Source organism: Pangasianodon hypophthalmus, chromosome 1, assembly GCF_027358585.1.
Source record: "Pangasianodon hypophthalmus isolate fPanHyp1 chromosome 1, fPanHyp1.pri, whole genome shotgun sequence".
NCBI classification, from domain to species: Eukaryota; Metazoa; Chordata; class Actinopteri; order Siluriformes; family Pangasiidae; genus Pangasianodon; species Pangasianodon hypophthalmus.
In genome coordinates this window covers 17,938,645-17,961,701 of record NC_069710.1, presented here as the reverse complement: position 1 = coordinate 17,961,701, position 23,057 = coordinate 17,938,645, and the positions used below count along the sequence as shown (strand labels likewise).

The following is a 23,057-nucleotide window of genomic DNA, read 5'->3' as shown; positions in this document are numbered from 1 at the left end:
ATCAAACAGACTGATGAAAATCGCTTACGGCAGAGTAATAAATCTTATTAGATTCATTGTTGATTTGAAAAACCAAGTGCATAAAATTGAATGCTTAACCGCATAAGACAATATATGAAATACACGACAATATAGTACTTGAGCCTTGTTTCCTTTTCTCTGTATACATCTGAAAATGAAAGGACAGGTTCGTATATGGACAAGTTGCCAGAAATCACATGCTTGTATGACTGAATAGTGCTTGTTCTTTAACATTCCAATTAAACAAAAACATATCAGTTCTGGACGTGGCCAATGATATTTCAGGCCACCGTTTAACTCCGCCCCACTCTGTACCATAACTGCTCTTGGACATTCTTCTTGATCGTTTTGTTAACACTACACATTATATTATTACATAAATTCATTATATCTAAATATAGATATAGAGTTATACTGTATTTTGTACTAATAATTAGGTATCATTACGCTGAAAATTATTAAAATGGTCATGCTACCAAATGTTGATCTTTTACTAGTTTTACTGAATAAGTAAATTGGTTTTATATAAAAAGCAAATTATTTTTGTTCAAATCAACATTTTTAGCGTAGAATTGGGATTTTTTTCCCCCCCTTCTTTTTCTTTCACTTGGCTGTCTGCATAAAAATAATGGTGGTAGAACTGTCATCCAAAAAAGTGTTATACTTTAGTTGACATTTATAGAAGTTGAATAGCTGTAGAGTCAGCTCTGATAGAGGTCAACAAATGAGATTTGTGTGTGTGTGTCTGTGTGTGAGCGTGTGTGTGCGCTAGAGAAACACATTTCTGTGAGTGACAATGTCATGGTGTGTATCCTGTAAAAATAAAGTACTCCATTCTGCGTCAGGCTTGCGCAAATGCACACACGCACATATGCGTGCACACACACACACACACACACACACACACACACACACTAGGCAGTAGTGCGGCTGGTGCTGTGCGGGCCACACAAAGCCAGCCCCCTGCAGAAGGGTATATAAGGGCCGCTGTTGCACAGTGTGCTGAAGTTTTTCTCATTCATACTGGTTCGGCACAGCACATCTCCTCACTCCATCTCCTGTCTCGCCTGCTGCTCTTCTCTGCTGCACAGCCTCAGTGTCAGTGCAAGGTACTTATTTTTCTCTCTTTATCTTTAGAATATTGTTTTGAATTAGGTGAAACATAACATCTATTCGATTTTTTTTTTCATTGAAAGGTTTTTAGTTATTAATGATATGTTAAATTTGCATGATTAAATTTATTTATTTATTTATTTATTTTTACAATTAGACATGATTGGACTAGTGTGAGAACATTAATCTCATTAATCTCATAAAGTCTTACTACCTAATGTACTATATATTATATAAATTATTGTCCAAATAATAGAATATATTGTTTATTACGCAACTGTATTATAGAAAGGCTAATATACCAATCAGTTGCTATTCAACTACTCTTTTTGATAAAGCCCTTGCCTTCATTTGAATTTTTTCTCTCTGTCTCTCTTTTAACCTCCGTATTTCTCCAACGCGAGGCAAAAACATTTTTATTTATAATGCAGAATTAATATGTACAATAATAATAATAATAATAACAATAATAATAATAATAATGTTCTTAATAGTAATGAAAATAAAGATATGTAATGGGAGTATGAAAGGAAAGCTAGTTTTTAAGGACATAGCCTGGGTTCTCATCAACCGCATATATTAAGAGCTGTCAATCCACTTAATTAATATTTCAAGTACTGACATTTCAGTAAACAATTTTGCCTATTATGTCTCTATTGACTGAATCTAATTGTTACATTTATGAGGTTATATTTCAGCTCATGTCATATGAATGACTCAACTTGGTGTTAATATTATGTAATCACTCTAAACCCTATTTTGTGCTGTAGTGCTTAAGGGACTACATTTGGAATATTACATTTATAACACAAATTGCCTGAAAATGACTGACATACTCTGGGTATGTGCTTCAGGCATGAACACTGGAATCTCCGTGTTAGTGCTGCTGGTGGCTCTCTCCAGCAGTGGCTGCTTCTCTCACCCAACACACTTTGTGGAAGAAGGGCAGTTGGATGGAGGATCTGTAGATGAACACACACGCCACTCCCGTGCAGTGCCCCCCAGTGGCCAGCTCAACTTATTGTCTAAAACGCAAGAAGAGAATGTGGAGGAGGACGCTGTGCGCAGGCTGAACGAACTGCTGGCCAGACTCATTTCCAGAAAAGGTAGGGTAGTGTCATTTCCTTTTCTACACTTGCCTTTCACATTCAGAAATATTCTGATGATAGTCATGGTTTGAGTATTAAATAAATACCAACAGAGCAACAGGTAGCACCTTATAGCACCTTATATAACCTTGTCACACTTCTTCCTTGTTATGCATTAGCATTTTTAGTATATTTAGATGTTCTATAGCCATTCCATAGTATGTTATATATTGCTTTTTCGTGCAACCTGTAACCAGAGGATTCCTCCACCTCCTCCTCGCAGGTTCATATCGCAGGAGCCCATCCCTCAACAGCAGGTCCAACCACCGAATAAAGGACAGAGACTACCTGGGCTGGATGGATTTTGGCCGCCGGAGCGCTGAGGAGTATGAATACTCTTCATAATATCCAATCTCCCAATCATCATTTTTAAGGAACCAACCATTCAACCAACTATGTGTACAGAGAAATCCACTTTAATTCTTCTCCCTTCCAATCACGTCATTGTTGGAGTGCCCTTTCTTCATCTTATTTCTGATGTAAATTTGTATAATGAAGATGATGCAATATATGAATATGTATGTGTAACTCATATGGATTTTACATGCACTCACATTTTTGGGGGAAAGTGACTGGTAATGTGGTCGGTTTTATTTATTTTCTTGTGTATATGATTTTTGTTCTAGCATTAGGAATATGTTAGATGTTGGAGAATAAATCATTGCCTTAACTCATTCACCCAGCTGTATATTCTCTGGTGTCCAGAGGTTTGTCTGATGCCATTACACTCAAACATAATGAATTAGATAAAACTAAAAGGTGAGGGCATCACACATTTATTCAAAAGCAAATGTGATGCCATGGTAACACTCATTAGGTGAGATCCTGTTAGCATGTGTGCTAGACCTGAAGCTTTAACAGTTCTAGAGAAGGTTGGGATAAAGAATGAGACTTGATTACTACGTGAATAATGAGATTTGAGCCAAACTGCTATGGAATGACATGAAAAACATTACTGAAGTGACAGTGTAAAGTCCTTCTCATTGCAATGGAGACCAGCATAGCAATTTGTTTAGTGCTTAGAGGAAACAGCTTACAGTTAATGGCCACATAAACACATTCTCTTATTGATCATTCGAAGTGGCAGCACTAGTGTATAGGGCTTTTGGCAATCTCTCTCCTAACAGCCTTAAGGAAAGCTAACTGTGCAGGCAATAAAAGGCTTGCTTTTAATTGTACAAGCGCGGAGCCGGAAACAGACAGACTGGGACATAACCTCATGCTGTCTATTATGTACACCACTTGAGTTAGCACATAATGGATGAATTGCACGATGGCAAATGAGAGACAGCATGTTCTCTAGTTTATAGAGAACAAAAGGCACCATTATGCCACAGGTGTGCCTCAATGAGAGGGATTTTATTCAGGTAAGACAATAAAAAGTGAACCAATAAACCCAGACAAGCACACATACACCCACACATGCACAAACACATGCATGCACATGTGTTTATCCTGACATGAAAGGGCCTGCTGCCAGCTCACTTAAGTGTGCCATAGCAATTCAAACACTGCCTCTGACTGTACTCACCCTAAGACACGCATACAACTACTTTACGTCATTGTGATTGGCATGAAACAGATTGATTATCCAAGAATCTCTAGAAGCAGCCACAAGCACGTCACCATCCTGGAGAACAGTTTTACTCAGTGCAACAGTGTGACGGAGGAAAATAAGGCCATCACTAAAGACTTGGCAGTGAATTCCTTGGAGACCTCATTAAGTCATCAAAACAAACAGGAATCAAATCCCAAGCTATCCCTTCCACCTTTGTCACTGAACTTTTTGTTTTCCCTGAAAAGATTAGGTGAGTGAACAGAAGTTATTACTTTTTAATTGCTAGGTTATTACCAGGGGTGGAAAAAGTACAGAGAAACTTAAGTAAGAATGGGCATATTGTCAAAATCCTGGTCAAATATGGAGCAAAAAATGTATTAATTATTGTTAATTATTTATCGTTCAATCAATCAGTCAGTCAGTCAATTAATCAAACAATAAATCAAATAAATACATAATAAATATTCTGCTAACTCAGACAAACAAAGAATTTGGTTTGCTGGTTAGCTATTGTTTAATGACTCTCTGGAATGAATGCTAAGGTGGCATTAACAACAACAAAAAACCTAGTTAGCAAATATACCTTTATATACCTATAACTTACCTCAACTTGCTTCTTTAGATTTAAAGGCGAATTTTTAAAGGCAGATATTCGTGAGAGGCAAAGGACACATCTTATTCTGTATGAATCACTGGTATAAGATTAAAAAGTAAATCTCATGGCATTTGAGATTTCTAACAATTACTTTAAAGGTCAAAATGAAAATGTGTAAAATGAGTTTTTTTCTCTTGTAAATTTACACAAGTAGTAGCAAAGTATACAATTTCAACAATACTTAAGCACAAAATTGACAAAATAGTACTTACATACAGTAATAAAATGCAATTATTCAAGTATTCGTAACAAGTATTTTCCACCCCAATTATCATCATGTATTAAATCATATTTAAAAAAGCATAAAAACACATGTTTTCCATAGAGTGTACTTTAATTGGAACCTCATTGTTTTCGCCCATGTATTAAAGCATAGGTAGGTTTAGAATATGAAAATAAACTCTCATGAATAAACTCTCTTCACTGTGGATAACACTATACTGTGAATATATAAGCAGCTGCTACTCATAAGCATTAAGTGTTTATCACTCTGGTGTCATCAGATCACAAGCCTCCACTCATCTAAAACACAAGGACATCAGGATGAATGAGAGGTATGAAGAGAGACTGGGACTTAATGATCACTAGATGGTCAGAGCCTTGCTCCAGAGGGAATATCTCCTCTATCTTCCTTTATTCCCAGAGGAAGCTAACATCATGTGCCACACTGAAATGCTCAGTGACAGGGGCAAGAAAAGCAGAGACAACATCTCTCACCTGTCATTCACATTCACACACCCACTCCCAGTGCTCAGTGAATAAAAAACTGACCCACACTGAGAACAGGCTGATGTAATGCCTCTGATTTAGGTCAGTTTCTGGTGTAGAATATAGATTAGGGCTCATATGCAAATAAAGAAAAAAAAGAGCAGTCCTCTGGGAATGTGAATACCTGTAACATTAAATAAAAGGATCAATTCAGACATGTCAGTATCCTGAGTGTGATGAATATTTTAACACAACACCACTCAAAAAAGACACAACTGTATTAATTCATTTATTGATGACCTTTTCTGCATTCAAAGTTCCTGAAAACAAATCAGGATTTTTTTTTGACACTTTCTCACACTTTCATCCATTTATTCAGTATTTTATGGCATTTTGTATAAAAACATATTTCTATCTTTACAATTTACAGTGTACAAGTGGCAAAACTTCCCTTTATATGGTCTGAGGAAATAAAAGTCTGCAACTGCAATGAACTTCATGTATGACACCTCTGTGATTCTGCAACACTAACATGTTCAAGTCGAGGTTAAGTGCACACACCTCTTCAACAGACAACCTTCTGATGCAACCAAGAACATGATTACAAAAAAATAAAAATAAAAATACAGGCATGGTTCAGACCAAAGGTATGGCTGTATGTGCTTTCTAGACAACATGATTTCTCGAGAATCAAACATCCTTCATATATTATATTAACTGCATTGCAAAATTAAAAACCTTCCTGTTAGGGCAACACCAACACCTTAGATACCGTGTTAACAACAATGTATACTGAGGCAAAGTCTTCAGAATGGAAGTCACTCAAAATAGGGTTAAATAATAAATTATTGACATCAGGCACTAGGATATTGCTGTCAAAGGACAAACTCACATAATGCAAGTAAAGCTTACAGTTCAGTCTTTGGAGGGTAATGACCTCTCAAACATACACACACTTTACAGCTTTTAAACAGAACATAATACTGGCCAGAAGCTTCCGAAGCATCTGCAGAGTTATACTGTTTCAATCAGAAGAACTGGACACCATCATTATCCAGGAGGTTGTAAATATTCTGCCTTTGAGTATTTTATACCTAGTTAATCGATTGCATTTATTTAACACACATACACTTATAAATAACATTGGTCTTTCCTCCCCCCCCGCCAAAAAAAAAAAAATAAAAAAAATCCATCACACACAACCAAACAAGGACGTCAGTTTCCTACCACTGCAACACCAGTCTCTGATTCCTTACAGCTCTTTACCACAACTCTGGACTCACAGATAAATTACAGTACAGTGTGTGCCCTTATTTGTGCTACTACAGATTTCCTACCAGCGCCCATCTTAAGGGCTATTCATATGTTTATTACATTGTAATAAGCATTATACAACAAACCATTTGAGGGATTTCACATGCTGTGAATACACAGCTGTATAGGGATTTTGTAGGCAATTACAGGGATAATGGTGTGGGCAAGTAAAACTATGCTTTTTTTTTTTTTTTAAATGGGTATTAATAATTTAATGAGATTGTTTTGAGGGGAGAGACAGGGCTGAAATCAGTCACATTAACTGGGCGCTAACATGCTATTGTTCTTTATTGTACTCTCTAGGATTAGCATAAGGATGTTATTAGTGTTTCAGTTTTTCAGACGAAAATCCAACCAGAGGTGCTTTGGGCTCAGGAAGAGCACATTAGCCAACCAAAAGATTACAGGGTTATGGTCTTTTAGCACAGTTATGCCAAAGTAGTCAAAATCAAAAAGTGCTTAAAAACAGGCCTTATGCTACATTTTCTTGTAATGCAGAAGTGCAATTATTCCACAATTTATACAGTAGGGGATTACAGAATCAAAGACATACTGTGATCTCTCTGGCTGAATGGCACTGTAAGTGTGACAAAATAATAGTAATAAAATGGTATTACAGTTACAGCTGCTGTACAAAATAATCTATACAAATCTGTTTTACAGGCACAGTCGATCTGTCATGAGAATAATGTATTTTATTCATGTATATACAAAGAACGATTGACAGAGAGGCAATGCTCACTCCTCACTAAGGCTAGCCTGTCTAGAAGGTTTGGGGGGCAGGAGCAAGTCTTCACTAGGTGGCCCCAATCCCTTCATCGCCATACTAGCCCCAACCATAACCGGGTAACTTCGGTTTCTCCGGATCCCGGTCAGTCCTGCTATGGGGCTGGGCAGCCCAGGTTGGGTCCCGAAAGAAGGGGTGGCTAAAACTACCCCAGGACCTGGAGTCACAGCTCTTGGGCCGAGGCTGAAGCGCTTCACTTTGTCCACAAGCCGCAGATTTTGTATGCTCATCTCTGTCTGGCACTGGGATTCCGTGCGCAGCTTGGTTTCTGCTCCCCGCATCTCCTTCAGAATGGAACTGGCGGGCCGTGAAGCGAGGAAGTTCTCGTAAGGTGGGTCGGAGGGGCTGAAGTCCATAGGCAGCACAGGGCTGCTGGGTTTGGATTGGGCGGGGGAGTTTGGGGGTGTCGAGGGCATGGTGTCTGGGCCTGGGGCAGTGGGGAATGTTCTTGAAACAGATTGTGAGCTGTTAGGTGTTTTTTCAGCCCGGTCCCAGCTGTGAGGGTTGTAGACAGCTGCAGAAATCCCACGCTCCTGTAGGAGGCGCACCAGGCCCAGAGAGATGCTTGTGGTTTTGGTGTGCTCCCGCAGATTAGTGAAGCTCTCAGCCAGGCTGAGCCGGCGTGGTGTGCAGGGGGTAGAGGCTGGAGTAGAGTGCACACTACTGATGCTCTTCAGACAGGGGACCTGGGAGGCACCTGCTGCCATCACACTGAAACAAACAGAAAAAAAAATTACTTTAGATTTATACCTCAGTATACCGCATGTGCAAAAGGGGCTGCACTTTGAAGTGGACATGATTCATGTTCTTCACATAAACATGCTGCTGGAAGTAATTTAAACACTTTCACACAAGAGTCATGCATCACTCCTTATTGTCCTGCAGTCTTTAAGACAATGCTTATAATCTCAAACACGTTAGTCACAATACTGTAGAGCACAACATTAGGCTGGGAAAGTAGTTTTAACCACGTTGGAAGTGTCGCACGTAACCTTCACTCTGCCACTCAAAGATGAACGAGTAGTTAGAGGCATTTCCCTCTAAAACAGTTAGACTGGTTAAGTTTGGTTAGAAATGCATGTGAACATCATGTCTGTGGCCCATCATGCTGGCACCATGAGCCCACCTCTCACCCTGAGCGGGTGTGGCTCAGAGAACCTGCTCTAAGCCTGGCCCCAAAACAACATGGTAAAGTGCTGCTTCCTCCTCCTCCTCCTCCTCACATGATCTGTGGAGAGTCATTTGCATAGAATGTGTGGCTGCTACAAGACACATCTGGGGAACTGTCTCTGATCACACTAAACATTTAAAACTCTTCACTGTTTTTATGGCTGTATTATGAAATTGAGAAGAAAAACGACATTAAAGTATAATAAAACAATCTACACCTCTGTACGGAATTCATTTTTCAGGGCAGTATTTGTAATAAAATATTAACATGCCTCTTTTCTAATAAAACTCATCTGTATAGCTATAAATTTGCACAGAATGAGTGGGTTTCCAGCAGCTACAAATCCTGATGTGCTCTGTGATATGTATTATTGGATCATAAATTCATTTACAGAAAACTGCACTCATATAATATAAAGTGATAGTGCTTCACAGCCTGTTGCTGCCGTAACTGTCAATTTCATCGGTCTGTGGGACTGCACGTTTTCTTTTGAATAAAAATTGGTGCTCTAGCGTGTATCACTTTAACTCCATGCTATATTTGCTGGGAGCTTTTCCTTCACTAGGATGAAAAAGTAAATGAAGTGAGAGACTATTCCAAACCATCCTTCATTTGCCAGAAATAATTTATCCTAGTGCATACAAAAACAGAGATGTCTTTCCTGCTAGGACTTTTGTCGAAAAACAGTAGGTATTTTGGACTTGAAGCTTCTCAGAGAAAGTGGGAGAAAAACACAGATAGATATAGAACCTGTGAATTATTCCAGCTCTTTGTTTAAAAGCAAAAATAAATAAATAAATAAAAACCACCAGTTGGCAGGTCTGAGTATAAGGAATGCTGAGCCTTAAGCACCCTCTAGTGGTAATAAAAAGATGTGCGGCACTCACCTGGGAGTGACTCTGGTCAGCTCATCAGAGGGGTGGAGTATCCGGCAAGTAGTGAAGGTGTAGGTAGAGTTTGTGTGAGACATACATTTACCAGGAAAATGCACTGGGAACAGCAAGAGAAATACATTAGTACACATCTAAAACACACACATATACACAAGAGAATGGTTTAAAACTGTATCAGAAATTGAAAAACTAAAATAATGCACTACGTCCTCTGATAGACTCTACTATTAGGGAGTGAAGAAAGAAATCTGAGGTAAAAAGAATTGGTCAAATAAGCTCAGTGAACCTTTTTTGTAATTAGCACAGCCCTAGTTTAGATTTATTCTGATACAGTTTTAAATAGATTCACACAATAGGACAGAAGGATAGGCAAGAAGCAGGATCATCATTAGACAAGTATGATTTTCAATTCATCACATACAGATAAAAAGTGGAACAATAATATTGCCAAAGAGGAATACGTATGCGTCTGCATGCTTGCGAGGCAGAAAGTCTATACGCAACTCTATGTAGCGTGTGTGTGAACTTATAAAACCACTGCAGTGGCCCGACCCATGTCTTTATTATATGTGACCTACTGGCCACTGATAAGTGTTTCAGCTCTTCAGTCGAGCAAGTATGATCAGAGTGCACTCAGTTTTTTATAGAACACTGACACTTGAGCGTGTAACATACACGTTTAACTCCATGACCTTTTCCTGGATGCTAGCCATGTTCTAAGGTTCACTTAGGGGAGTGTGTGAGTATGTGTGTCTGGCTGCATACATGCTCACAATGACATCAATCTGTAGCCCTTTACTATCCTGTAGCCTCTTTTAAAAAGGTTGTGTGTGTCCTTTTAGTTCTAGGAAAGAGCAAAGTAGCTGTGAGTAGTTGGATCACTGGAAAAGGATTGTTGTGAAGCAGGTATAGATTGCTAAGCCAAGATTCCTGTGTAACCGGTGGGCCACATTCACACTAACACTGTGATCACTGAAGAAGAGAAAAAGGAATTTAGGTAGACAGCATATTAATTGGATGGGTGCAGGAAATGAGAATGAAGCCCATGGAAGCAGTGACACAACTTGTATAATAAAGTAATACCCATCTGCAGTAACATCTCTCACACTACCATCATTAAGCTCTAATATGTGGTAAATCAACACACAAGACTGGAAGCATAATTAATCTCCCAAATGAAGGTTGCTTAGAATATGTTCATTAAATTTTCTTTCACAGACGTCATTCTCATTTCACAGCACAAAGAGAAAACAGATGATTCGTACACGAAAACAAAGTAAATATGTAATAAAAAAAAATCACTATACTCAAAACCACTGTGACAGCACATGGCAGGCAGGGATGAGGTAGTGGTGAGCTCACTGTACGCTGTGTAACAGGAGAGGGATCACAGACATGAAACACGTGACAAACAGGCAAATGTCCCCAGCATGCTGCTACATTCCACTGGGTTTAGCTGGGTGTGGGCAGTGGGTGGGGTTTGTGGTCAACCCTCAGGTCAACATTAAGATACTCCCTCACCAGATGCCATCTCCTCCTCCTCATTCTGTGCATCTCCTCCCATCTCCTGTAGCTCTGGCTCTGCCCCTGGTCTCTCTAATCGGTGCTGCTCCCCCTGCTGATGGAGGTTTGAGCTCGGTGAACAGGACAGTGAGCCCAGGCCTGAGGTAGAGAGAGTGGGCTGAGAGTTCTGATGCTCTGCTGACTCATCTTCCTCCAAGTCTGTGAACTTATAGACCTCCTCGAGGTCAAGCTGGAGATGGCGGAAGCCCTTGGTCACTACCCCTGGCCGAGCATCCAGAATGCCACCAAGGTTGGGCTGGGCCAGCTGCTGCCACGCATGCAGAGTCGCTGACCCTGAGAGAAATCACAGAGACACAGCAGAGATCAGACAGGAGCTTTTAAAAATGTAGCACTGTTCATCATGGCTGTGTGATATCAGCAGATTTCACTAAAGAGGAATCATAATTAACCTTGTTGATACTGATTCAGACCAGTGACGGTTGAATAGAATTTACTTTAAAGAAATGACACTGAAAGACTTTAAAGTTGATAAGGAATTGGCTCACGGTAGGTAAATTGTTTTGCAAATGTCTGAGCAATAAAGATTCAAACTAATAAAACAGGGCTTTAAAAAACTGTCAAAAGTTATAAACAATAAAAGTGATTAGGAGTTGAGAAATTGTCAGATTAAAGAGAGGCTAATTTCCTTTTCTAAACATCCCATAACACTACATAAAACAGAAGGATATTACATTTTTAATCTACTTAATGACTATAACCTCAGGAAATTCTCTAATGGTCTTTGAACAGGCGTTTGGGTGACATACACAGCCTCTGCTGTGTACGTAATGGGAGATGAAAGGAATCCCAGGACAGTTAGCAGAGGTTGTACATTTGATTTAACAAATCGGTGAAACTCAGACATTTTGATAGCTTACTTATAAAACTGATTTAAAATAGAAAAATATACTTCCTGAATCCAAAAGAATATCAGTTTACTGCTTGATTTACTGCTACTATTTGATCCAAATTACACATACATTAAGCTGCACCTGAACATAATCCAATATCTATTGCCCCTAATAAAGTGACACAAAAACAATGTTATTTTATATTATTTATCTAAGCAATGTTAAGTGCTATAGATTGTCAAACCTGATGCTGTTTTGATCATGCATGCATTGCTCTGAGGGTTAGGGAACAGACAGAGTTCAGTAAAAAAAAGAGAGAAGGAGGAATGTGAGAAAATAAGCATAGAATTTATTGAAGAATTTAAAAACAGACTGAAATACAAGGTAAGATGCTTATGATAGTTAAAATGCAAACTGAAAAGTGACTGAAGGATTAAATAATATAGAAGAAAACAGAAGGAAAAGGGAGAAGAAAGAAAAAAAAAAGTACTGTACCTAACCATCCAGAGAGCAAAGTCATGCTGAATACTATTATATGAGAATGAATCAAATGAAAACCTTATTTATTTTTATTTTGTATTATGCATTGCATTTCATTTAATGCAAGTGCTCCAGTCCTTAACGAGTGTCTGGATTCCTCTAGAAAAAAAATTCTTCTGATTGCTAATTTATGTTGCAATTTTAAGATTTTCATTTGACTCAATTACACTTAAACACACAGTTATAATCTTGATTCATGATTGCTTTTAGTTAAAGAGAAAGAGGATGAAGATGGAATAAAACTACCAGCAGGTGGGAGTAGTGAGCTGGATTTGATAAGTGGCATTAATTCTCCTGTTCTCTTAAGCATGATTTCCTGGATTTTATAAGAAACTATAGCATGAGATAAAGAGAAACACACGCCCATCAACTAACAAGGATTTATACAGCCAAATATGTTAGACCTTTCACCTCCTATGATAAAAATTCCTAATGAAAGCTATAAAGTGCAGTTTATCTCTATATTGCACATTGCTGCACACGTTACAGACAGTCATATAACAGGAGTGTGGCTAAATCTCGAACCAGCAGCGCGGCTGTGCGTGTCTGAAATAGAACGAGTGCTGTGTGGAGAGCTCGTCTGAGTGCTGGTGTATTAGAGCCCAGAGTGTGTCTAAGACATGCAGGGCCAGCGGCCTGCCTTTGTTCTGGTCACCTTCCAGAGGCTTGACGATCTGCAGCTTCTCGGGCAGGTAGGAGCGACTGCTGTACACAGAGCAGACCGAATGCAGAGTGCCCAGAGATAGGATGCTGTCTGCATGTGTGAGTGAGCCTCCTCCTTCTCCATCACCGTCTCCACATGGCTCGCTCTTCTCCTCGGCTAGTGCCAGCAGCTTGCGTTCTCTCTCCTCCTCAAAAAAGCGCCGCTCGCTCAGGTAGTTGTCACGGCGAAGCGAGAGCCGCCGTAGCGCTGCCTCCAGGTCGTGAGATCCAGGTGTGCCAGGAGTACCAGGCTTCTTGTTCGAGTCTTCTGAACTGAGGGAACAAATGAGAGAGACAAAAGACAATGTTACTTCACCAAGGGAAAACTGTGAGACAAGGATTAACAATATAGATCCAAAATCATCCTTTCATACTTACCACTCCTGTGGAGTGTGGCTCTCCAGCATCATGCTGTTGGTGCGGTTGTCCATGACACTCCCTTCTCCCCCATAAACACTGGACCTGGGTGTGCTCAGACAGCTGGAGTGCCTAGAATTCAAGGACGATGTCTGATTGGAGCCTGGGATGTTCATGGGGGAGGGGCAGAGTGAGCGCTGACGAACCACCTGATTGATGTTGCGCACTGTTTGGAAGACTCGCTTTGGGTGTAACCTGGAAAAATGTGTGCACGTGCACACACGCACACACAAACACACAGACCACAAAAAAAACAAAAAAAACAACAAACAAAACAAAACAAAACCAGAGGTTTCAATGAACAAAGCACATTTTTGTGTATATGTAACAGACAAACTTTTGAAATTACACCAATTAAGTTACATCAGTAACTACAAGAGAAATTAAATATGGGCTTAATCAATCTCTATACCAACAAATGTTTATTTAACTTTAAAGCAAAAGAAAAAGAAAGTATTTTAGGCATTTGTACAATTAGTGACTCTGATACCTCTGATCTTCCACTTCCGGGTCAGACATCTGAATCTCTTTCCTCATGGTCCCTTCAATTTCAGCAGCTAAGGAGTCCTGTTCCATACATACAGCATTAGACACTGGGAATAGATGTTTCTGCGTTTGATGTAATGGTCATTTACATCACCTAGCTGACTAACCAGAAGGAACAGAACAGTTCTGATAATGTACAGCCTCAGTACAACGTGGAATATAATCAGCCTCTCATACTTTCCTGTGTGCATAATTAGCCTTATTTACATGGGTCCACAGTAATATTTACATGGGTCCACGAACTCACTAGGCAGCTATGCAAAATCATAGATATAAATATTATCTATCTAGATCTATAGATAGACCTATCTAGATAGAAGAGAAGTCATCACTCATGTGACATACATACCTTGTAGTAAGTGTAACAGACATACATTGACTTCTGCTGATTTTAAAGGTCAGCAGCTTTTTTCTTTAGTATACTTGAAATAATCAAGAAGTGTTTGTTTTTCCTTCTGAGAAAAACTTCTGATTTTTCTTAATATAAGAAAATGCAATTTTAAATAAAAAACCCCCCCAAAGTCCTACCAGCGGAGTCTACAGCAAACTGTTACCTTTACACTTATAAATTCAGTCTGGCTACACCGGTAACCCTCCTCTCACCCCTGTCTAGAATGATCTCATCAGCCAACTGGGTCTCTAACTACACCATTAGAGACTGAAAATAGCACAAGAATATTGTAAAGGAACATACACAAACGTAATGTTCATTAATTGCAGTGATGCACATAAGTCATGTGGAACAGGAGTGGTGGAGTTAACGGAGTTAAAGTGTGTACCTTGCTATTCTTTCTTGCATTTCAGTATACAGTCAATCTATTCTGGAACTTTCTCTTTCTCACCATGGGAAAAAAGCCAAGCGGGTGAAAGCGGCGTGGCGTGCTTTGAGACACTGTCTTGTTCCTGAAGTTCTTCAACTCCTCTTGGGCTTCATGCAGCATCTCCATACACTCTGCATACTTATCCTCCAGCTCCCGCAGCTATAGAGTGTAAGAGAGAGCAAGTGAACTTTTGAAACATGCCCTTTCTCTACCGTTTAAAACCTTCCGAGGTTTGAATATGCAGATTACTCTATGTGGCTAAAGTGCTGTGCATTTCAGAATGACATTACCTCAGCAGTGAGCTGTCTCTGGGCGTCCTTAGCAGCTCCCAGGTGCTGTGTGAGCTCCTCATTTTCTAGTGCATACTACAAAACACACATCCACACACAGACACCATCAACTTTATCCCTGTAAGATGCCCATACAGAAACCCAAAAGCATGATGGCTGACTGAGGAACAGCCTGTAACCCATCTAAAGTCAAGCACTTACACATTTAACCTTTTTCTGGAGGTCCACAATCTGAGAGAGCAGGTGTGTAATCTCTTCCTGCTGCCTGGAGGCATCTTCCGTCTTCTTCGCCAGCTCCTCCGCAAGTGACGAGATCTGTACGTTAGCATCCCCTACAAGAGGAGAAGAAGAAAAGTGGATTCAACTTCTTTGCTGATAAAGACGTCATTAAAATCTGTGTCTGATGTTTAATATTTCACAATTCACATTACTGAAAGACATTGCACAAATAAATTATGCATGAATCAAACATGGGTGGCAGTCTGGGAAAACCTGTTGGATGACAGTGTGGCTAAAATCTAAAACAAAACAAAACAAAACAAACAAACAAAAAAAACCTATGCAAAACCTGGTTTTAGCCAAAATATAGTTTTTCTGCCAGCAATATACTTTAACATAAATACTTTAACAAATATATTTTACCAAAAGGAAATGGAAATGTTTTTATAGCCTCGACTTGGAAATTTGCCTGCAAAAATCACACTGGGTAAGGAGCGGTTTAACAAATAGCAAACAAATAGTGGTAAATGCAGTCAGTCTGTCTACAGATGGCTAAACCTTTGCTAGCTATAGATTGATGAAGTTGTTGGATGGCTATGTGCAATAGCAAAGCAGAAGCCTAATCAATTCAGTTTGTAAACAGATCAGTTTATGAAAGCCTGTAGTTTTCAGAACAGTTTTTTTTGTGTACATCTTATCATGTGAAAGGTTTTCCCATTAGGTTCAAACATAATAATTAGAAGAAACTCAACCAAATGCGGCTACAGTTTATTTTTTCTTGTATCATGGTCTTTGGAAAGATACTGAAAATAGATCTGTGGATGTATAACCTCGATTTTGACCTAATTACATTAACAGGACTGAGAGCATCAGCAACACACTGCTCTAATGATGTCCTGAATGGCAATCAGTTAGACAAGAGAATATAAGACAAGATAAACCTTTCTTAATGCCTCAGGGGGAAATTAAAGTGTGGTAGCAGCATGATACAGCATCACATGAATAGCATGGCAGAAAAATAAATAGAAATATGACAATAGCTATGTCATAAGATGATAAGTGAACAGGAAGCAGGATTTAGAGCTCTCTAATTCAGAACGGTTCTATGAGCAGACGGTAGTGATACTGTAGGCAGGTGTACTCACTGAGCTCTTTCACACAGTCATTAACCAGCTGCTGTTCCTTCTCCTCATACGAGATGGTCTCCGTCTCCAAGTGACACGCCTACTCAGACGTGAATATTAGGAAAGAGAGATCTTGTGTTACCAACAACACAGGCAACATGCTACTCTTATTTTCAGTGCAATTTTCTTGTTGTCTGGAGAGTACAACAGTGCCATCAGATGTGTAATTACATTCCAGATCCCTGCAAAGCATACAGTGGCACACTTACAGTGTGACCTTTAAACCTTGTTATGGAAAGTTTTCTCTTTCCGTAACAAATCTTGTCATCACGATGAACAGAAAATGAATGTGAATGTGTGTGTATTCAAGAGTATTTGGCTAGTTAAATGTGGAATTCCACCCACTCTGGGGTCAGATGGTCACCTGTGGAGTATAATTACAGTAGGTAAAGTGCTGGCCTAAATGCAGGCTGAATATTTATTTACTTGACTTATTTTAGTTCATTTGTAAACAATGAACTAAACATGATCCACTCAGTAATGTGAGGGAAAACATGCTGCTGTATATGAACAAAGAGGCAGGTTTTGGTAGACCTTTTCTTACCATTTAATTTTCTTGGAACATGAGCAGTGCGTTGCTACATCAGACTCTCACCTCAGATCGCAGCACAATGTTCTCCTCCTCTAGGTCTTGGAGCTTCTTTTGTAGTGAGTCCAGAGGGAAGTAATTTGGCACCGAAAATGAGGATTCATTCCGAGGGATCCTGACAAAGACATAAAACAATCAGTGCCTCTGCAAAATTAGTCTATCCCTACTACAAGCAAAAAACAGAAAACAGAAACTTCAGGGAAGAAAGGAATAAAACAATACAAGGCATGCTGTTATCGGAAATTTATTGGTGTGATGCGGCCCGATGCAAAGCAGTACAGTGTAAAAAAAAAAAAAAATAAATAAATAAAAGAAGTCGCCATAGAGAATACAGAAAGCTTAACCATATCAAGGATTAAATGTTATTCTGTGTACAGTAAAGAGTACACATGGTGAAAATTAAATTGTACTGGCAGTGAAATGTAGTCAACAAGAAGCTGTAACAAATGTCTGCCCAAACACTTGTGCAACTACAAGAAAACAAATACATGCATAAAAGACAATGAGAGCTCTCTCTTTAATGTAGATTTACTACTACTAGTGCTAATTGTACTAGAACTACAGTGACAATAGCATGCTTTAGAATATAGCAGCAAAGGTCTGAAGTGATGTGATTCACTGTCTAAACTTCACTACAGAGGCGCAGAAGCACAATCCCAGTCAGGAGTGTATATGTACTGAACAAACAAATGTCAGCAAATGGTTTCTATCAGGGATGCTATTGGCCACTGAAGCTAGCAGGACAGTCCATTAGCCTGTTATTCAATCCAATGCACAGGTGTGGGAAAGAAAGGTGGAGATTTAAAGACTCACGGGGTAGAGGTGACCGACTCTCCCTCGCTCTCCTCAGCAGCACTGGTGTAGAACTGGAGCAGTTCATCCTTCATAGAGAGATCATGACGCAGCTGAGAAACCTGCACACACAGCACAGCACTCATAAAGCTACAACATATGCCAACATATCGCCAGATAGAATGTTTCTAGTTATAAACCAAGAACGAGTCATGGCATGGCCATGGTACTGATTTAAAAACACTTTAAACACTTTAAAAATATTTTTAAAACGCTCTGTTAAACTGCTTTCCTGCAAGCACTAGAATTTTGTGTCAGTATATGTTCGCCTTGTTTCTACTGAAGAGATGGTTGAACTGCCTTGGTTAGTAAAGTAAAATCTGATTATTAGGCAAATTTTATTTCTGTGCAGAAAGTTCAGAAAGCTAAAACTGATCTAAAGATGGGAGAAGTGGATGAACAATAGTGATATCTGGGTCTCACCTCCTCCCGTATGTGCTCCACTTGCTCTTCCAGAAACTCATTTCTTTCACTCAGGGTTTTGTTTTTCTTCAGTAGGGACTGGCCTATGCGCGCTGCTAACTCCAGGTCCCGTTCTTTCTGCGGAGAGAAGAGAGCGAAACATACTGGCTGTGTTAAATCAATTAAGTCTTCTTTTTTTAAAAATAATAATAATTAATAAACATATTTCAGCCACACTGGCCAGTACGGTGCAGTTATTTAGAAAAAGATGTTTTTTTTAAAACTTTGTTTGTTAATTTTTCAGTCATATTTACATAGATTATCAGTAGAAGTCTTGTTTTTCCATTACATAATCCAATAATATATCATCATACTCGACCTCCCCTCATCCCACCCCACCCCCACAAACAAACAATTCACTGAAATATGCCCCATCACAGAAAACAATGCTTTTTGATTTTCATGTCATGTTTTTAATATATTATTTGATAAAAGGGAGGAGAAAAAAGGACAAAGATTGCATTCAAATACCCTGCTCCATCTAGAAAACACTCCCATCAACACTACTTCCTTGTGGAGCTCTGAGCACCTGGGCTGTTAGACACTAGTTACCCATCAATTCAGTTTTATTTGCTTATTGATTTTAACATCAGACAATGTCACAAAGCAGCTTTACAAAAATCCTGATGTAGATTAAGATTACTAAAAAGCAAGGCTGGGGTGACAGTGGCAAGGAAAGACTCCTTGAGATTAAAGGATGAAGAAACCTTGAGAGGAACCAAACTCATAAGGGAACTCATCCTCTTCTGGGCGACACCAGATAGTGACAAACACTGTATACAGAAACGATGTAGGCTAGAGATATAATAATGAGGGTGCTTAATATTCTTTATACAACAGTTAGTTCTGGTCCACTAATTTGACTGAGTGGCTTTCCAAAAATGCTGATATTTAGTGCAACCACACTGAGATGTTTCACTGTTTGTTTCACTCCACTTGTCTGTGTCACGTAAAATTAAAATTCTATCAGCGGCCCCACTGAATCCTGTACTACAACAGAGTTCGTGACATCATCAGTGAACATGGCAGTGAACTTCTGACTTAAAATATGAACGCTCATATCACACTCTGTTATACTGAATATCAGCATGGCTACATTACCTATAGCCGAATCACAGCCGTGCCTGATATTCAGTATAACTGCTCCTTTGCTCAGGCGATATTGCATAAATTTAAACAAAATAAACAAGTGCTCATACATCATTAATACAGTAGTAATGTGAGAGGAGCTAGAGCACACAGCAGCTGCTTCTCCTCTATTTTTAACCCTCATAGGTGTGAAAAACCTTTGCACCATCCTACACACATCTGAATAAAGGCAGAACACAGCCGTGACTAGCTTACCTCTTCAAGCAAACGTGTAACAGCATCTATGTCATTGTATGTCTTAGTCATCTGGCCCACTCTTTCAGCACACAGAACTGCACGGAAAACAAGGAGAGAATTAATGCAGTCGCAATCAAATATTAAAATGCACATATGATATTAGAAACTATTAAAATATTTATAAAGTTCTTTATATGAAAATTACAGTAGGGTAACAAATAACAAAAAGGAAGGATGGCTAAGGATAATTGACTATTTGAAACCAGGCATGTTCAACACACGCAAAGCAGCCAGTGTACTTAATCAGCATACACTCACGCACACACACAGAGGGGTAAACTATACATTGCAGGTACTATTGCTTACAATAGCTCTTGACCTGATTTTTTACCTGTTGGTAACCTGAAGCTTGAGAAAGTTTTATACTTCTGAGACTGAAGCTAATCACAATACAGAGCATCATATGCACATTTATAGAATTTATACATATTTACAGGTTTCAGCACAACTGTATTTGAGGCACTAAATACACTCTGTGGGTATACCACGGGCTTACACAGAGGAACTCTGACCAGCTCAAACATTCAGGCCTTCCATCATAAACATTCATTGCTCAACTCATTGGGCAAAGCTGATGCCCACAAGCTTGGGTAGCACACAACAAGCACATACCTGTGACTTAACTTGTTTGTACACTTGTCTGTCATGTACACTGACTTACACATAAACAAGTAACTCAATACTTTCAACTGTTGTGCTTCATTGTCTTTGGCAAGGAGTCACATGTCATGAGAATGAAGCATTAACTGAAATGAAACATAACCTGTATCTGCATGATTTTTTGCATTGCACTGCTACATGATTGGCTGATTAGGTAACTTCATGAATGTGCTGTTGTACAAGTGTTCCTAATAAAGTGGATGGTGAGTGTATAGTTTATATAAAATCTTTTGCACATATACATATACACATACACACACATACATGTGGCTTCAATATCGATGATAATGGAGGGAAATATAATTGCTTTATAACAAGGTAAAACATAGCTTTGTAATCTGCTAGTGTGCAATGTGCAAAGGATTTTATGGGTTTTATATTTACGTCATGCACTGGAGGGACAATAAATGCCATCAAATATCTCACAATCTTTCTGACACTGACCAGATACAGTGAACACCACACACACACACACACGACACCCTTTCTTCAAGTTAATGAACACTAAACAGATACTTAACCATCAGAAAACATTATTTTCATTAACAATGTAATGAAATGGAAAGTCATAAGGTCACCAGCAAACCTTTCACAAACATTCTCAGGAACTACAGTAAGTAGAGATGAATGATAACAATAAACTACTCAGGAATCATCAAGCCTTGTCACTGGTTAATCATTATAAACCATTAAAGTCTGATAACCATTAAATCTCATACTTCCACCCAGCACACTCGAACACAGGCGATGTCAATGGAAGAGTGGGAGTGGTGCAGATACCAGATATGCTCTTGATTGTTTCTGTTTAATGCATTCTTCTATGCTTAGTCTACATACAGTCAGCACACAGTGTCCTAATGAGGGGAAAACAATTCAATTTAAATTAAAGGCATCCCTTCATAAGGTAAATGATCACCTCCATGTAGTTATGCCCTCAAAATATGGTGCGTGATCACATTTGTGAAATTGTGAAGCAAAATCAAACCAAGCGATTTAAGTTACAGAAAAAGTGCGTTCATCATACAGACACTCACAGGAGGCCAAACCTGCTCCAGTGTGCGTGTTTGGATACAAGAAGTGTAAACACTATAACTGATATTAATTCAGCTAGGGAGCTGAAACACTGTCTGCTTGAGGCATAGTCATTTTCACAAGTGGAAATAAAACGGTACCTTCTTCCAGAGTATACAGTTCCCCATCTTCCTGTTCATCATCAGCAAAGTTTGAATTGGTGAAGCTAGACAGAGCTGAATAATCCAGCACCTCAGACGAGTCATACTCATAGTTTTCCTCAACTGAGTTGTGAGGAGGCAATTCCATGGTCTTAACAGCCTAGTGATGCAAAACCAGGCCACTGAGCCTGAGGTCCCGAGCCTGCTGCAATACTGTCATGTTTATCCATTTATTTTCCTCAAAGTGACAAACCTCTCAGATATACACACAACACTTCCCGTGCCCACACCTGCCAACAGGCTGTGACTCAGTGCAGGCCACTTCCATTTATCTAACTAAGAATCTAAGGGGAGCAGAACAAATAATCTCAAATTACTTTAGTAAAATCTAATTCAGTGACTAAGAAGTAATGTACAAAACATTTTAACGGGTATTTAAAGTGGTGACACTTGCATAGTATGTATCTTGCAAACAAAGTAGCATTTCCCTAACTAAATAAAAAATTCAAAACACCCCTCTCTTTAGAATCCAGAATGGTTTGTTCCTTTAATGCACCATGGCAACATGTTAAGGTGTACCAGAGTTATGTTTGGCTACACCTGCTGAGTAGGTGTGGCCATCTGATATCCTCAGGTGAGTCTGTTTTCCTATGGCCATGAAAAATGCAAACACAACAGGGAGAGGTGCAAACAGCCCCGTGCAAATTCATATATTAGCTTTAAATGAATGCTAGTTAACTGCTAAGTTGAAGACATGGAACATTCCTCATCACTACAAATACAACACATTTTACTGGATTAATGGATCACTTGATGGCATTGCTTGAACCTTAAGATCATAATTAAACAGTAATTGAATAAGTCTCACTAAATCGAGTGAAACACAGGCTATGTAGTTTTTGCATCAGAAGTGTGTGCTGTCTTTTTTTTTAAAGGACAAATGCAATTAACTCTTCTGCATTTCCTCCATTTGACTTTGGCTTATGGTTGTGATGCTATTTGCGTTGTTCTGACCTATGGTCGGTGAGCATTCACTTGTCACTTGCCCCACATTTCTATGGAAACACGGCAGTCATGCAGGTCTGAAAAGCAGAGGGAAACGGTGGCCATGGTGGTGAATGCGAATGCCTCACTTTTGTTTGGCCTCAACAACAAACAAGCTATTCCAGTCATGCTCTCCACCATTTCTCAAAAAAGAAAGAAAGAAAAAGCTACAGCATGGAGATGAGGGGGATGACAGCACTGAGGGATAATCTGTGCAAGTCAAAAAGGGTCAGAGTGAGCCCCAAATTCAATACAGATCAACACAATCCTCCAGCGTGGGTAAACGGCTCCATACGGCATGAATGAAGAGCACTCTCCCACGCTTCACCACAATATACACATAAAAACTAAAGTGTACAATAAAACTTTAAACATTGCTGCAATATAAGTC

General features: G+C 39.2%; 2 protein-coding genes across 11 annotated transcripts in view; one reads left to right on the top strand and one right to left on the bottom strand.

Annotated features, from left to right (window-relative positions):
• Nucleotides 1-987: 987 nt before the first annotated feature.
• On the top strand, nucleotides 988-2,960 carry ccka (cholecystokinin a). Its single transcript, XM_026926766.3, has 3 exons — nucleotides 988-1,130; nucleotides 1,989-2,240; nucleotides 2,506-2,960. Exons 2-3 carry the CDS (start codon nucleotides 1,991-1,993, stop codon nucleotides 2,625-2,627), a joined length of 372 nt encoding a protein of 123 aa, XP_026782567.1. The 5' UTR covers nucleotides 988-1,130; nucleotides 1,989-1,990; the 3' UTR covers nucleotides 2,628-2,960.
• A 2,519-nt stretch (nucleotides 2,961-5,479) lies between these two features.
• The window catches only part of trak1a (trafficking protein, kinesin binding 1a), a 33,689-nt gene continuing 16,111 nt past the window's right edge, over nucleotides 5,480-23,057 (bottom strand). For 4 of the 10 annotated variants that reach the window (XM_026926339.3, XM_026926335.3, XM_026926334.3 and 1 more), the window contains 14 exons: nucleotides 19,749-19,825; nucleotides 18,366-18,482; nucleotides 17,904-18,004; nucleotides 17,097-17,205; nucleotides 16,463-16,541; nucleotides 15,300-15,430; nucleotides 15,099-15,173; nucleotides 14,830-14,967; nucleotides 13,932-14,008; nucleotides 13,403-13,636; nucleotides 12,978-13,297; nucleotides 10,890-11,225; nucleotides 9,363-9,465; nucleotides 5,480-8,015 (listed from right to left, as the gene is read on the bottom strand). In XM_026926339.3, coding sequence (XP_026782140.2) covers nucleotides 7,256-8,015; nucleotides 9,363-9,465; nucleotides 10,890-11,225; nucleotides 12,978-13,297; nucleotides 13,403-13,636; nucleotides 13,932-14,008; nucleotides 14,830-14,967; nucleotides 15,099-15,173; nucleotides 15,300-15,430; nucleotides 16,463-16,541; nucleotides 17,097-17,205; nucleotides 17,904-18,004; nucleotides 18,366-18,482; nucleotides 19,749-19,799 — 2,631 coding nt within the window. In that variant the 5' untranslated portion in view covers nucleotides 19,800-19,825 and the 3' untranslated portion in view covers nucleotides 5,480-7,255. Of the gene's footprint in view, nucleotides 8,016-8,430; nucleotides 8,533-9,362; nucleotides 10,737-10,889; nucleotides 11,226-12,977; nucleotides 13,298-13,402; nucleotides 13,637-13,931; nucleotides 14,009-14,829; nucleotides 14,968-15,098; nucleotides 15,174-15,299; nucleotides 15,431-16,462; nucleotides 16,542-17,045; nucleotides 17,206-17,903; nucleotides 18,005-18,365; nucleotides 18,483-19,748; nucleotides 19,826-21,622; nucleotides 23,026-23,057 lie in introns of those variants that run through there. The other 6 variants (XM_026926337.3, XM_026926341.3, XM_026926340.3 and 3 more) reach the window with 6 other exon arrangements.

Excerpts from the sequence above, each read along its gene's own strand:
- ccka (XM_026926766.3), top strand. The coding sequence starts at position 1,991 with ATGAACACTGGAATCTCCGTGTTAGTGCTGCTGGTGGCTCTCTCCAGC. Across the intron at positions 2,241-2,505 it reads CAGACTCATTTCCAGAAAAG|GTTCATATCGCAGGAGCCCA; the intron begins GTAGGGTAGTGT and ends TCCTCCTCGCAG.